Source organism: Canis lupus, chromosome 21, assembly GCF_048164855.1.
Source record: "Canis lupus baileyi chromosome 21, mCanLup2.hap1, whole genome shotgun sequence".
NCBI lineage: Eukaryota > Metazoa > Chordata > Mammalia > Carnivora > Canidae > Canis > Canis lupus.
In genome coordinates, this window is record NC_132858.1 from 43,364,498 (window position 1) to 43,382,051 (window position 17,554).

Below are 17,554 nucleotides of genomic sequence, written 5' to 3' on the forward strand. Positions count from 1 at the left end.
AATAAACCATAGTGGTAAATGATGAGATGGTGCCTTTGCAAATTCTGAATGGTACATAATCTGAAAAGCTTTAAAAATTTTAATTAATACAATCCATTTTGAGATAATCCCACCATGAACTATACTTTCTCAACCACTGCTCATCATTTAATATTTATGAAACTTTGGGTAAAGTCAAGGCCTCATTGGAAGGATAATGGGCCTATCCTCTACTCCACACTGAACCAACTCAGATTATGATTGACGCTTGTATCTTTAAAAAAAAAAAAAAAAAAGACATCACCATTTGCATTACAGCATCTGTTGTTTCTAGAAAAAGTGATAATCACAATCAAAATCTAGTAATTTTTTATTATGGAACAGTGTCAGTGATGACAAATATACACAATAAACCTCAGAATAATTTGTGCTTGTTTTTAATGATTCTATTATCCTACAGATTATTTTTGGAGCAAAGAAATTAAATGTGATAAAGCAAAAAATAAAAGCTGATACTATAATTTTTACACTCCTACATTTAGCACACACTGTGAAAAAAACACTCAAGTGTTACTCACTGCTTAAAAATTAACTTTTTAACAGACTCTTAACTAGAGAGAACAAACTGATGGTTACCAGAGGAGAGGTGAGCAGGGGGATGGGTTAAATAAATGATGGGGATTAAGGAGGGCACTTGCTGTGATGAGCACCAGGTGAAGTATGGAATTGTTGAATCACTATATTATATATCTAAAACTAATATAACACTTGATGTTGACTGACTAGAATTTAAAAACTTAATTTAAAAAAATTTTAATATAAACTTTTTATACTTTATATAAAATATTCCAAGCATATTAAATCACAAGTTAGATATATTCTCAATGATGTATTTAAGCCTTAAAAATTGATGTTGAAGTATTTATGAAGGATGCTATTTTCTTAGTAAAATATATGGAATAAGCATTACAACCTGACTATGTAATTGAAATATCAAAGATAGGGATCCCTGGGTGGCGCAGCGGTTTGGCGCCTGCCTTTGGCTCAGGGCGTGATCCTGGAGACCCGGGATCGAATCCCACATCGGGCTCCTGGTGCATGGAGCCTGCTTCTCCCTCTGCCTGTGTCTCTGCCTCTCTCTCTCTCTCTCTGTGACTATCATAAATAAATAAAAATAAAAAAAAGAAAAAAAAAAGAAATATCAAAGATAGAGAGATGCCTGAATGGCTCAGCAGTTGAGCATCTGCCTTCAGCTCAGGGCATGATCCCAGGTCTAGGGATGGAGTCCCACATCGGGCTCCCTGTGAGGAGGCTGCTTTCCCTTTGTTTATGTCTCTGCCTCTGTCTATGTCTCTCATGAATAAATAAATAAAATCTTTAAAATATATATATATCAAAGATATAAAAATTAGAAAATAACGTGTAATGCATATCTCTCTGGTATTATTTTCAAAGCATACCACCAAGAATAAGTAGCCTCTTACTACTTGAATTGGATAATATCAAACATCTCTGAACCTACAAAGGTACAAAATCACTAAGCACAACCACTTCAGAAAAATTATAGGGTACCCAAGAAAAGAACCACAAAGCCTCATAAAATGCAAGTGTGTTAGTTCTACATACACTCAGTAGCTATTCAAAATTTTGCCTGAAATATTATGAACTATATCATCATGGACCTTGTAGCTTGGTAATAGTCAAAACCGTGAATGTTAAACCCTTGAATGTAAAGAGTCAGTTCAAAATACTTGAAAGATGAATAAGCACATGAAGAAATAAATTCAATAAATCTTCCAGGCATAATGTCAACATAAGATTTGTTACCTAAAAAACAACATTTCTTCTACAGACATGAAAATTAAGTTACCATGAAAACCTGTACAAGAATGTTTATAATAGCTCTATTCATAATCACCAAAAACTAGAAACAATATAAATTTCCTTCAAACCCTGAATCAATAAACTGTGGTACAACCACACAATGATATCCCAACAAACACCAAGTAACAAAAGTTTCAGTATATACAAAAACTTGGATAAATCTCAAAGGTATTATGCTGAATATGGAAAGTAGCCTCAAAAGGTTACATACTTTATAATCCCATTTATATGACATCCTCCCAAAAACAAAACTAAACTGATGGAGAACCAACCAATGGTTGCCAAAGTTGTGTGTTGGGGGGGGTATAACTGTAAAGGGATAGCAGGAGGGACTTTTGGGGGTGATGGAACTTATTCTATATCATGACTGTGCTGGCAATTACATGCATCTAAATGTGTTAAAATTCACAAGCATGTATACTTCCTCCCAAAAAGCCAATCTTATCATATGAGAATTTAAAAATAAATAGCATTTCTAAAAAATCAACTAATTTTACTCAGCTATTCTGAAAAGTGTGACAATGTTTTTTATACAGCCAATTATTAAATAAATTTGTCCAATATTTGTTACTAGTGACAATAAAAGTCAACAAATCAAGTGACTGAAAAATCTATAAAACTCTACTAACTTTTTAATCAAAAAAGAACTTACCAAGTTCATTAAGACTCTGAGCAGCCTTTGTTATCTCTCTACTTCCCCCTTGCAGTTGTCCTTGGAGTCTCTTAGTGAGATACAAGATGCGAATTATTCTCCGAAGCAAATCACAGGCAACCTGTACAAATATCACAATGTTAAGTGTAATCAACCCATGAAGTTTTATTACTATTATGATGTGAACCCCTCCATTCTTTTCAGATGCTAAAGAATCATTCATGTCTCTTTTTGTTTTTTACCCATCAAAAACCTAAAAAAAAAAATCACAAAGCTTAAAAAGCAACATTTTACAATAAACTCCACTTTATCTCCAAAGAAGAGATTTGAGGACTGAGGTGCTCTAAAACCTGGGAACTCCTCTCCTTCATCCTAGATCAGTTTTCTTCTCTAGGCAAGTGGTTCTCAGACTTCACACTAAATTCAAATGGATATTCCAAAAGTTCCAAAGCCCACATCGTGGTCCTGACTAATGAAATCAGAATCTCTAAAGGTGGGAACTAAGCATCAGTATTTGTTTTTGTTTTTGTTTTTTGTTTTTTGTTTTTAGTATTTGTTTTCTTAAATATCCTCAGTCGTACCAATGTGCAACCAAGGTTGAGAGCCACATGCTAGGGCCATCTGCTTCCTACTATTGTTATTGTTTAACAATATAGTTGTTTCCAAACCTGGTTTCTCTTTTCTAGGTCCATAAGGGAACAGACTTAAAACTTCTCCCAATTACACTAAACCTTAAGGAATAAGTATGCCCTACTTGAATTTTCCTAATGGTTCTTTTATCACTAATAACAAATTATGAAACAGAATGATTAAAACAAAAAAACTATCATATACGCACACGTCATCTCCTCTTCCCGTTTCATCACCAGATCTAATACTGAATCTTTACCTAGCCAAAAGACTAAGACACAAAATGAAGACTCATGTATTTCAGGACACTTTATTATAGAAGCTGGATCCAGAGCATTTGCCTGAGGGAGAGACAGGAGAGGGGAGACTGATGGAATAATAGATATGGAGTGACCCTCAGCATCATAATGATAATGAAGAGAGAGAGTCTATCCTGCTGCATTACCACCAGCTTTATGGCCCTGAAGCTGGTTAAGAAGAACATCTTCCTGTCTGAGGAAAATCATAACTGGAGGCAGTAAGAATTAAAAGCACTAGGAAAACCGCTGAGGCTCCAGCTATGAACATTTTCTTCTGAATGAAACACACACACACTCAGAACCACACAGGCACCCACACAACATACAGAGACACACATTTATTCAAAAATACAAAGTTTACAAACATGTAAGTCAAAGACAACCAATCATTAAACATGCTTACCTGAATGCTCTTCTGAGTAACTACAGTCTAAAGCACTTATGATGATAAAAGAATGCCAACTATCTCTGAAAATTGGAAGATTTGGGCATTTATCTTTTATTTAAAATTATTTTCTGGGATCCCTGGGTGGCGCAGCGGTTTGGTGCCTGCCTTTGGCCCAGGGCGCGAACCTGGAGACCCGGGATCGAATCCCACGTCGGGCTCCCGGTGCATGGAGCCTGCTTCTCCCTCTGCCTGTGTCTCTGCCTCTCTCTCTATCTCTCTCTCTCTCTCTCTCTGTGACTATCATAAATAAATAAAAAAATAAAAAATAAAAAAATAAAATTATTTTCTGAGTAAGTAATATAAGCACATAATTCAGGATTCAAAAGAAAAAAAGTCAGGATGCCTGGGTGGCTCAGCAGTTGAGCATCTGCCTGTGGCTCAGGTCGTGATCCCAGGGTCCAGGGATAGAGTCCCACATCGGACTCCCCACAGGGAGCCTGCTTCTCCCTCTGCCTGTGTCTCTCTGCCTCTCTCTGTGTGGCTCTCATGAATAAATAAATAAATCTTTAAAAAAATTTTTTTAAATAAAAAAAAGTCATCCTTATATCTATCTCTATGTCCCAAATATGCACTTACCAAAAACAATCACTGTTACCAGTTTCTTGCTTGTCAGAACGGCATTTTTTTTTATTTATTTATTTATTTATTTATTTATTTATTTATTTATTTATTTATTTATTTATTTATTTATTTAAAATTAAGGCCTTTCCACTTTATTTTTTTTTAATTTTTTAATTTAGTTTATGATAGTCACACACACACACACACACAGAGAGAGAGAGGCAGAGACACAGGCAGAGGGAGAAGCAGGCTCCATGCACCGGGAGCCCGACGTGGGATTCGATCCCGGGTCTCCAGGATCGTGCCCTGGGCCAAAGGCAGGCGCCAAACCGCTGCGCCACCCAGGGATCCCAGAACAGCGTTTTTAAATGAACAGTTTCAAATGCAGAATCCCTAGTAATCATTCCCCTGGGATTCTAAAATCATCATGAGGAGAAATACCTTAGATCTAATCACCTAGAATTTGTCCTTCCAGAATTCCCTAGTACCTAACGCAATAAAGGATATGCCCTCAAACATGGAATCTTTGAGCTTATTTCTAATGCTTTTATTTGTAACCACATTTAATCAGTTATCAAGTCTTATTGACTCTTCTTATGTCACATAACACAAGAGTCACATTACCTCTGTTTCTACAAACATCACCTAATCCAAATCTTTACTACCTTCACCTTCACAATGTGGTCTACTAGCTAGTTTTCCGATCTCTTACTGAAATCCATCCTGCTATATTTATCTTCTTAGAAATACAGTTTTCAGCACTCCAGCCCCCCTCTTTAATAAACTTCAGAGGCTCTCTACTGACAGATTATGTTAAATCTTCTCACAAAGGCATTTAATAAAATCCTCAGTCAAGAAGTCTTAGATAATCTATGAGGCAGCACTTGCCACCATTTTCTAATATAGTGGCCTCCACTCCAGTCAATTTCCCTTCCTTATTTTTTATTTGGAACCTTTATTTTTTTAAAGGTTTTATTTTTTTATTTGTCAGAGAGAGAGAGAGCACAAGCAGAAGGAACAGCAGACGGAGAGGGAGCAGACCCCCTGCTGAGCAGGGAGCCCAACATGGGACTCCATCCCAGGACTCTGGGATTTGATCTAAGCCAAAGGCAGACACTTAACCAACTGAGCCACCCAGGTGCTATAAAAGTCCCTATTTGGGACTTTTATAACCAAATATAATACAAACATATTATTCGGTACTAATAAGATATGAGGTATCAAGCCATGAAAAAGCACAGAGGGAAACTTTAAATGTACGTCACTAAGTGAAAGAAGTTAATCTAAAAAGGGTGTATATTGTATGATTCCAACTATCTAACATTCTGGAAAAGGCAAAACTATGGAGAAAGGAAAAAGATCAGCAGCTGCCAAAGTTTGGAGGAATGAATAGGCACAGTCCAGAGGATTTTTAGGGCACTGAAAATACTCTGCATGACACTATAATGATGGATATATATATCACCATACACTTGTCCAAATCCACTGAATGTACATCAAGAGTGAACACTGACATAACCTATGGGCTTTGGGAGATAACGATGTGTCAATGTAGGTTCATCAATTGTAACAAAGGTACCACTGTGGGATGGGGGGAGGGGATATGGGTGATTAAGGGGGTGGCCATGTATGTGTGGGGATAGGAGATATAGGAGACACCTTCTTCTTCCTCTTACTTTTGCTGTGAACCTAAAACTGCTCTAAAAAATAGTCTTTAAAATAGATAATGAGGGGTACCTGAGTGGCTTGGTTGAGCATCTGCTTTTTGGCTCAGGTCATGGTTTTGTGGTCCTGGGATCAAGCCTCGTGTCATGCTCCCTGCTCCTTGGGGAGTCAGCTTCTCCCTCTCCCTCTGCTTGTGTGCGCTCTCTCTCTCTCTCTCTCTCTCTCTCTCTCTCTCAAATAAATAAATAATTTAAAAATAAATAAATAAAATAGATACAGATATTACAAACACAGAAAACCACACACAGAAATTACAGCCAGGGCAGTCCGGGTGGCTCAGCGGTTGTGCCGCCTTCAGCCCAGGGCGCGATCCTGGAGACCTGGGATCAAGTCCCGCGTCTGGCTCCCTGCATGGAGCTTACTTCTCCCTCTGCCTGTGTCTCTGCCTCTCTCTCTCTTTCTCTCTTTCTGTGTCTCGAATGAATGAATGAATGAATGGATGGATGAATAAATAGAAATTACAGCTAAATGAACTTAGAACCACTGTGCAGATCAGAACCACCATGTCAATGACTATAGAAGCCTTCTATGTATGGATCCTATCCCAGTCATGATGCCCTCCATTCATTCTCCTCTAGCTCTCCCATCCCAACCAAGAAACACCACTACTCTGGTTTTTGTGGTAGCTACTCCCTTAGTTTTATTTATGGTTCTATTACTGAAGTGTACATATATAACTGCTATGGTTTAAATTTGCCTTTTTAAAAATCTATATAGGTTCCTTCATCCATCTCTTACTTTTTCTTTGCAATCGGCTAAATATATTCCACCATCTGTTCCATACAGTTTCCCACAGACTAGGTTTCACTTAGTGCATTCCCACAGTGCAGTTGAACATGTTCCTCTGTCTTCCATGTTTCCTGTACATCAGAATCATCAGTTGGATGTAGGCACCTTTATCAGACTCAGGGTTAATATTTTGGGCATTTCCCTTAAGTAGTGGTACATGTACGGCACACATGTGATTTTCTCTCTTTCTGTGTTGTCACACAGATACTCAATGCCAAATCCAGTAAAATACAGTTTACTGCAATTCTATCATTCTGTGTTTATTTGCTAGCATATAAAATTTCTCTATAAAAAGAAACTTCACCTCACCTACGATTTGTTTACCTGGTGGTACTGTTCATACAGAAAAGTAAAAATAAATATTTGCCTCTTTCCCTTGCTTTATCAGATTTCTTTTTTTTTTTTTTTTTTTTTTGTGTGTGTGTTTTTTTTTTTAATTTATTTTTTTTATTGGTGTTCAATTTACTAACATACAGAATAATACCCAGTGCCCGTCACCCATTCACTCCCACCCCCCGCCCTCCTCCCCTTCTACCACCCCTAGTTCGTTTCCCAGAGTTAGCAGTCTTTACGTTCTGTCTCCCTTTCTGATATTTCCCACACATTTCTTCTCCCTTCCCTTATTTTCCCTTTCACTATTATTTATATTCCCCAAATGAATGAGAACATATAATGTTTGTCCTTCTCCGACTGACTTACTTCACTCAGCGCTTTATCAGATTTCAAGATTAAAGACTGCTTTCCTGATATCCACCAAAAATGAACAATTAGTAGGGTTTTGTTCTGGCTGTCAGTATGAACTCAGAGATTTAAACATAAAAAAACATGCCAAGTCACTGTGGCTCTTACCCTTGCAGATGCTCTCACCCTGTCTCTTTGTGGCCAGTGGGAGCCTCTGAGGGGGATCAGTTATACCAATTTGTCTTAGAAGGTTTCCCCGGATCCAGGACTTGCAGTGCTAAAATTGAGATTGTTGATCACCCCCAGAGGCTCAATCCTCTGTCCTAACTCTAGTTAGTAGTGTTTGATGGCTTCCTTGATACACAGTATAAAAATATTCTAGGATCACTTTATATATTTCATGCCCCACACGTGGAATCAAAGATTTATCAAAGAAGTCCTGATTTCTTTTAGAAGTCAACAGCATTTCAAGAACACATTCTGGGAACTAGGTTTGCTCATTTCTGTGACTTTTCAGCAGACATAGCTAGGAAATGTCAGAATCAAATCATCACATAAATATTCATTTGCTTTATTCCATAATATACAGAAAACATTCTCAGATTAATATTATACATATACATATGTACAAATATATATACATATGTGATATATATGTCAAGATAAAATTGAAATACCTCATGAGTTCATACTGATATTTCCAAATTAAAAATTAGGAGCACAGGATGTTTACTTATTCCTCTAACTTACATCTCTACATTATTTCTTCCACAGAGATTTCTGGCTCTCAAAGACACAAAAAATAACAGAATTAGAATAATTTAAAATTATCCATTTGCTCTGCTGCACAACACAAAGAAAACATCTCAATACAAAACCCACACTACAAATACAAATAGTTTTTAAAAAATTGTTTTGCACATGCTTTCCTACCATTTTTTTACAGTTGAGTGTTATTTGTCAAAATATACAGCCACTACCTACTATACTCCTTCATTTAATCTCAGTTCTAATGCTCATCACCAGTCTTACTTCAGTGTTTCTCTAGTCATTCCCAAGTACACAATCAGATTCTGAACGAAAGATTCGCAGAGACAATCTTCCCTGCATTCTTGTTTGGGATGGCTGTCTCTATCCTTGAAAATCAGTTTGGCAGGTCTACCAATTACTCTATTGCTGCAGGAAAAAAAATATCAACCCATAACTCAGTGGTTTAAAATTATTTGCTATGCCTCACAATTCTGTGGGTCAGTAATTTAGGTAGGGTTCAAAAACTCCATGTGCTATCACCTAGGATTACTGACTCTATGGCACCCTGATAACAGAGAGGCTGGTGTGGACAGTACCCAAAGGCTTCCCTCCAACGCCTCGTGCCTGGGTGCTTCTGCACCTATCATCTCCACATGATAAGCTGGGGCTTCCTCACAGCATGGCAGTTTCAAGGTGATTGGACGGACAGTTTAGACAGACAGTGGCTTTCCCAGAACAGAACAAAAGCAATTATGCCCCCTGGAGGCACGGTCCAGAACTAGCACAAAATCACTCACAGCACAGATTCTTTGGTTTTGCTACAGTAGTTGCTTTCTCTCTTTTTACAGTATTTGGGGACACCAGCATTTTATGTTGCTGTTATTTTCCCTCTTCCTTCCTTCCTGGCACATTCACTTCTTTAGTGGATAATTACACAGCCAGTAAAATAAGGCATCATTCCAATCTTATCTACAATAAAGTAGATAAAATTATTTAAAACCACGTTAACTGAAAACTAAAAAGGAGCCTATTAAAGTATATGATGAAAGCAACGTATCTATAAAACATAAACACAGAGAAAAGAGAAAATGTTTTAAGGAGGATTTCTTCTTTCTTTATTAAAATATTTTCTCAAATTTTCTTACCTATATAATTTCAAAGTTAAAAAATTAAATTAAAAACTTTCTGGGATCCCTGGGTGGCGCAGCGGTTTGGCGCCTGCCTTTGGCCCAGGGCGTGATCCTGGAGACCTGGGATAGAATCCCACGTCGGGCTCCCGGTGCATGGAGCCTGCTTCTCCCTCTGCTTATGTCTCTGCCTCTCTCTCTCTGTCTCTCTCTCTGTGTGTGTGTGACTATCATAAATAAATAAAAATTTAAAATTAAAAAAAATTTTTTTTAAAAATAAAAACTTTCCACTAAAAAGCTAATATGTGTATGGCTTAAAAAGCAAAATGATAAAAAGTTAAAAAAAATAAATTGAGAAGATAAAAATGTTATATAATAGGTATGTGGATTACATCTCAACAAAGCTGCTATACTGAAAATTTAAAAACTGATTTTTTATATAATTTTGAAGTTAAAAAATTTAAATACTCTATATAAGAGATAATAAGCTCTTCAAATTCCTTTCTGAAAATTCTGAAGCAGTTCATAAGCAAACAATGTTACTAAAATGAGCTAAGATAGATGATTCTTGGGGTGATAATTAAATTCAACTCATGTATTCATGTATATAGATGAAGTCAGAAGCCTCTACTTGGAGAAAGAAAAGGCTTCTGGAAAGAGAAATGGGGATAAAAAGCAAAAAGAATTAAATGTGAAAGTACTTTCTTCAAATAATTGAGAGAACAATCATAGTGATTTTATGTTCAAGGCAAAAACAACTTCATAGCTCTTTCTTTCTTGCTCTCCTATACCACATGTATTTAAATGAATTAGGAGCTCAAAGAATAAAAAGATTAAACAGGAACATTAAAGTTTCCCCAATGTTCAAAACAGAAATAAGTAGACAAAGTGAACAGAATAAAAATGGTTAAAACATAAGCTTCCAAAGAGCCCCTAGACTTCAAAATACTTTTAAAGGAGGCAAATTTCTAAGATGAATTTTCTTCCTAAGGTAAGCCTGCATAGAAGTCAATCCAGGAAAAATACTGGAAATAAAGATATCAAAATGTACATAGGCATATTTCTTTCTCTTTACTTTCCCTTCCTCTCTTTCTTCCTTTATAACAATTTGACCAAAATTATTTAACTTAGTTGTCCCTCTAGTATAATCTTTTTTAAAATAAGGGTATAGAAAATTAGGCCAAATATTTAATAATAATAAAAATAAAGCATTTATCTGAAACACAAACAATCCTGACCTCTCATGCTTGTGTAACCATAAAAAATAAAAATATTCATTAAAAACAAGAATCACAAGTTCACAGAATCATAGCATTTTAGAGCTGGAAGGGAATTCACAGATCCACTTCAAACTTTCAGTGTAAAAAATTACACCATCACCCTACTACCACCACCACCACAACAAAAATGGTAATTATAAGTGGTGAAGGATATGTTAACTAACCTTATTGTGGTAATCACCTCACAGTACATATATGTATCAAATTATCATGTTATATACTTTAAACTTAAACAATAAGCCAATTACATCTCAATAAAGCTGAGAAAGAGATACTCAAGTTCACTCACTACCACACAGAGTAATGAAGAATAGCAGTCAGGCCTCCTAAGTCTTAGAATAGTGTATGTACTTCATCAGTACTTATAAAGCTGTACTCGTTCTTAATTTTTTTTTTTTTTTTACCTACAGCAAGCTTCTGGAGAACAGAAACAATATTGTCTACCTTTTTTATGTATTCCACAGAATCAAAAGCAAAGAATACTAAATTTAGAGAACAAAATCTCATTTCGCAGTCTTAACACTGCTGCACACAGGCTTTATGAATTCCAATATGTGCCTTTCAGAACCTCAGTTTATTTATTCATAAAATGATGAGATACATAATTCTAAACATAATTATTATAACGGGTGAAATGATTCAGAATACTTGACATTTTTCATTCATTATAAAATCCTGCATAAACATGAAAATTTCTTTTATTGCTAACAGCTAGCTAAGAGGCAAAAATAGATTCTTAAAACTTACTGTCAAAAGAGTGTATTGAACAAAGGGGGAAAAAAGAAATGCATGATTTCTGACAGGTTTAAGATCTGGAGCTAAAAGCGAGGAATTAACTAAAATTAAAATTTTAATTGAAAAATCAAATTTTGGGGCAGCCCAGGTGTTCCAGTGGTTTAGCACCGCCTTCGGCCCAGGGCATGATCCTGGAGACCCCAGATCGAGTCCCACATTGGGCTCCCTACATGGAGCCTACTTCTCCCTCTGCTTGTGTCTCTGCCTCTCTCTCTCTCTCTCTCTCTCTCTCTGTCTCTCATGAATAAATAGATAAAATCTTTTTAAAAAAATCAAATTTTAAATCATTGCCTAAAATTAAACATACATCTACCATCCTTATATGTTAGTCTGTTCTTTCATAAGGGAAAGAATTCCCCTGAACATAATGCCATGATTTTAGGTATAAAATGAGAAAGTTACCCTAAAAAGCAATATTTAAATCCCAACTTAACTATAAGAAGGTATTGTTTTAACATATATTTTAACATAAAACTAAAACATTAACTCACAGGAGAGAACTCTTTCAATGTTCTGGGCACTTACAGTGTCTGTCCTTACTCCTCAGGAAAGTAGCTTGCTCAGGTCCCTATACATGGTTCACCAAACTTCAGGTCATATATGACCTTGAGACCTCAGTCACAAATGATTAGAACGGGAAAACAGAAACCACAGAAGTCTGTCACCAGTGGCCTATGACATTGTCTTGCACAAGAACTGCCCAAATTTGTTACTGGTAATCACTCTTCTCTTTAGGGAAGTTCTCTCTCAGTAAGCAGAAATCTTGAGACAAAAGCACCAAGAGTGAGAAGAAACAATGAAAGAATGAGAGTTAATCCGTAGTGGCAGCAAGAAAAAGTAACAGACAGAGAGAGATGCAAACACATAGAGCCTGAGTCACAGAAAAGCGTGAACGTGTGCTGCCATTACAGGCCAAGCAATGTCTCACTGCACACATGTCCCACTGTTTCAGGATTCCTCTTTGGCTGTTAGGACAGATTCCCATGCATCCTCACTGCCCCACATACTCTTAAGTAGCTATCCCTGAAATAACCCAAAAATATCTCTTCTCTATCTGAAATAGACTGAGACATCCAAACTCTTCTCACATGCTATACTTCTCAAGCTGTTAGAGGAGAGATGTATAAGGACATTAAAAAAAATTTAGTACCACGTATGTTTTGTTCAGTAACATATGCTACATATTTAGAAAAAATATTAAAACTGGGGCACAGAGTAAGGCAAAGATCATTTTACTCATTTCTTAAACATTTAACTGTCTGGTATATAACAACACTATGCTAAGGCTACAGATTTAAATATTAACAATATATGATTACAGCCCTCAAGGAGATCAGTCTTAGAATATAAAAAAGGAAAAAGCTATGTAGAAAGTAATAAAATGGAAGTATCTATAGAATATTAAAGGAACCAAAATAAATAAATAAATAAATAAAAATTTTAAAAAGAATATTAAAGGAACCAAAAAATTAAAAAGAAATATTCTGCTTTGCCAGAAGAAAGGGCAGGAGGAGCCCTCACAAAAGAATTGACACATCAATTAGAATCTGTTGAATGACAATAACATTCTGAGTTAGAGAGGAGAGAAAATGTGCAAAGAAGTGAATGTGAGAATTTCTAGCAAAGAGAAAAGTTGATAAAGGCAAGCATAGGCCATATCATGAATTGGCTTATGTGTCAGATTAAGGACTTGACACTTGATTCTATTTCTTGTTAAGAAACTAATGAATAATTTTATCAGGAGAATAAAACAATCTGATGTTTGTTTTATAGAAAAGATGAGACATGTTTCTATTTTCCGTATGGCAGACTAGGTTGTTAGCTTACCATTGAAAACAACTAAAAATGTTGTACAACATGTAAAAATGTCTGAAAAGGGGACGCCTGGGTGGCTCAGCGGTTGAACGTCTGCCTTCGGCTCAGGGTGTGATCCCAGGGTCCCAGGATCAAGTCCCACATCAGGCTCCCTGCATGGAGCCTGCTTCTGTCTCTGCCTCTCTCTCTCTCTCTCTCTCTCTCTCTCTGTCTCTCATGAATAAATAAATAAAAATTTTTTTAAAAAGTCTGAAAAGCATCAAAGAAGTGACAGAACAAATAGGAATACCAAGCTAAAAGTGAAGCACAAGAGAAACCAGAGAGAAAAGAAGCAAATCCACTTGTAATCTGAGAGCATTTGCTAATCTTAGAAAACTCCATCTTGACAGCCTCTGAGGCCAAGTAGAGTAGACAGTTAAAACTGATTAAATTTGATGTTGTTTTTGGACTGACAGCGATTTCTGATGCTATAGAGAAGCAAAACCAATCTTCTCTGAAGGACTCGAATATTATAAAAAATAACTTTAAAAAAAAAGGTCAAGCACACAGCAAAAGATAACCAGGGACCTAGGGAAATTCAACTCCATTAGACAAACAAGCAAACATACTACAAAAATAAACATATCTACAAACACTATGAATACTGTACCTCCCAGAGTCAGGTAACAGAACACCTCAGCAGAATATACTCAAAGAAGTAAAAGTCAGAACACAAGAAACAGGACAAGTCATACAGCATTTCAGGAAAATAAAAATAGAACTTTCAAAAAATAAACTACACCAAAATTTAGCAAAATAAGAGATTAGTTTAACCCAGGCTATCATTGGCTAAACAATTAGTGAAATGAAAACATAATCAGAAAAAAGTCCAGGAAAGATAAAAACACATAAATAAGGAAAAGCGAGTAAATGGCATGGATGACAAGGAAAGTTGAGCATACATTTAATCAGATTCTACAGACAAAGGAGAGAAAGAATGATATATATTTGAAGAAATCATGGCTTAGAAATGATGAAAGAGATAAACAGATGGAAGAAGAAAAACTAATTACACTTGAGACAAATAAAAAGGAACCACATTCTGAAACTGAAGGGAATCAAAAGCAAGAGAAAATCCTAAAATAAGTCAGAGGAAAACTAAGCCAGAGGAAAACTATTGATTACCTTCAAAAGTCCAGGTCAGAATGAAAGCTTTTCAACAACTAAAATAGAAGCCAGAACATAATGGAGTGATACCTTTCAAAGTGCAGAAACTAATAAAGAATAAAAAAAGGAAGAAGAAGGAAATAGTTAACCAACTTTTCAAATGAGCAAAACATTTGTATAGACATTTCTCCAGAGAAGATATACAAATGACTAATAGGCACTATAATTAACAGTCCATATCTTGGTTTGTCTCTCCTTTTCCCTTTGCTTGTCTGGTTTCTTAAATTCCACATATGAATGAAAGCATATGGTATTTGTCTTTCTCTGACTGACTTACTTCATTTAGCATTATATTTTCTAGCTCCATGTCATTGCAAATGGTAAGATTTCATTCCTTTTATGGCTAATATTTCATGTGTATATATACCACATCTTTTTTTTTTTTTAAGATTTTATTTATTCATGAGAGACACAGAGAGAGAGAGGCAGAGAGACAGGCAGAGGGAGAAGCAGGCTCCATGCAGGGAGCCTGACGTGGGACTTGATCCTGGGTCTCCAGGATCAGGCCCTGGGCCAAAGGCAGGCACTAAACTGCTGAGCCACCCAGGGATCCCCCCCACATCTTTATCTATCATTGACTGAAGGACACTTGGGTTGATTCCATATTCTGGCTATAGTAAATAATGCTGCTGTAAACATAGGGGTGCACATCTCCTTTGAATTAGTGTTTTTCTATTCTTCGGGTAAATATCCATTAGTGCGATTGTTGGATGATAAGGTTAATTCTATTTTTAACTTCTTGAGGAACCTCCATAATATTTTCCACAGTGGCTGTACCAGTTTGCATTCCCATCAACACTGATGGTTACTAGAGGGGAGGTGGGTAGGGGGATAGGTTAAATAGGTGATGGGGATTAAGAAGTGCACTTATTGTGATGAGCACAGGGTGATGCATGGAATTGTTGAATCACTGTACTGCATACCTGAAACTAGTAACACACTGTAAAAAAATAAAATGATTTTTTAAAAAAGGACAATAGGCACAATAAAAGATGTTCAGTATCTTTAGCCATTAGAGAAATTCAAATAAAACAACCATGAAGGGGGGAGCCTAGGTGTCTCAGTTGGTTAAGCACGTGCCTTCAGCTCAGGTCACAGTCTCAGGGTCCTGGAATCGAGCCCCACCTCAGGCTCCCCACCCTGCTTGTGGTCACTCTCTTTCTCTCAAATGAATAAATTAAAATATTCTTTAAAAAGTAACTAGAAAAGAAAACAACCATGAGGTACAACTTCATACCCATAGATGGCTATATTAAAAAGAAAAAAGGTGATGGTAAGAAATAAAGGTATTAAAATTTTCACACCTTACTGGCAGGAATGGAAAATGTACAGCTTCTTTGGAAAATAGTTTGGCATTCCTCCAGAAGTTTCTTTTTCCAGAGATTGAGAAATGATTGACATATAGCATCATATAAGTTTAAGGTTGTACACATATTAATTTGATACATTAAACAAAAGGAAGCATGTGACCTTATGAATAAATATTCCCAAGTAAACACCCAAGATAATCAAAAATAGTATGTCTACATAAAAACTTATACAAAAATAGGGACTCCTAGGTGGCTCAGCGGTTGAGCGCCTGCCTTTGGCCCAGGGCATGATCCTGGTGTCCCGGGATTGAGTTCCACATCGGGCTCCCTGCATGGAGCCTGCTTCTCCCTCTGCCTGTGTCTCTGCCTCTCTCTCTCTGTGTCTCTCATGAATAAATAAATAATCTTAAAAAAGAAAAGCTTATACAAAAATATTCATAACAGTTCTTCCTCATCTTAGTCAAAACATGGAAACAACCCAAATATCTATCAAGTAATGGGAAAACAAATTGAATAGATACACAAAAATGTTGTATATCCAAAAAATGTAACATTATTTGATCTTAAAAAGGAATGAAGTATTGAAACATACTACAACAAAGATGAACCTTGAAAGCATTTATATTAAGTGAAAGAAGCCAGACAAATAATGCCACAAAATGTGTGATGTGTGAAATGAAATGTCCAGCACAGGCAATTCCATGGAGACAAACAGCAGATTGGAGAGTCGGTGGGGAATGGGTAAAGGGGAGTGTTTACCAATGGGCATAAAGTTTCTTTTCAGGATAATGAAAATGTTTTGACATTAGACACGCTAGTTACATAATCTTGTGCAAACAGTAAAAACCACTCACTTTACAGTTAAAAATACACTTTAAAGTGGTGAATTTTTTTTAAAGATTTTATTTATGTAAGTCATATTATTTATTATGTATTTTATTATGTAAGTCACGTGCAGGTGACTTACATGCTCTAAAACTGAAAGCAACTTCTAACATGATGGAATGATAGACTGGATTTACACTCCCATCTTAAGCAACTAGAAAATTGAGCAAAATATATGAAATTATTTCCAGACACTGAACAACAGATAGCACAGAACTGTGATCTCTGGAAGAAAGAAAATGAACTTGGGAGCGCCTGGCTGGCTCTGTTGGTAGAGCATGTGACTTTTGATCTTGGGGCTGTGAGTTCAAGCCCCATGTTGGATGTAGAGATTACTTAAAACTAGAAAATTACTTAAAAAAAGAAAGAAAGAAAAGAAAAGAAAAAAGAAAAGAAAAGAAAAAGAACTTAACTATCCTAGTTTACTGCTGGGAGACAATTTTTAGGGCCCAGCAAAGGGAAAGGGAAGAGAAACAGAACATGACCGTCTCTTCACAGTGAGGAAACACAGATCAGACTTCAGAAGAACCAGAAAAGCTAGAATTTATGGACAGGGAACTGGACAGGAAGGAGAGGTTGTGGCTATCTGCAAGGATGGCCACAAGTACCAATCTATACATGTATAAGAGGAAACACAGGGAAGGAATTATTGAAACAATTCACAGAGCTCACAGTATAAAGACCTAGCAATAAACATTTAGGACTAAACTATAAATTAGCCCTAGGCCAAAGGCTTCT

At 36.3% G+C, this 17,554-nt stretch overlaps 1 protein-coding gene across 2 annotated transcripts in view; it reads right to left on the reverse strand.

Moving 5' to 3' along the window:
• The window catches only part of COG5 (component of oligomeric golgi complex 5), a 298,194-nt gene that overhangs the window by 253,835 nt on the left and 26,805 nt on the right, over window positions 1-17,554 (reverse strand). For both annotated transcript variants that reach the window (XM_072791548.1, XM_072791549.1), the window contains one exon: window positions 2,516-2,636. In XM_072791548.1, the coding sequence (XP_072647649.1) occupies window positions 2,516-2,636 (121 nt within the window). The remainder of the gene's footprint in view (window positions 1-2,515; window positions 2,637-17,554) is intronic.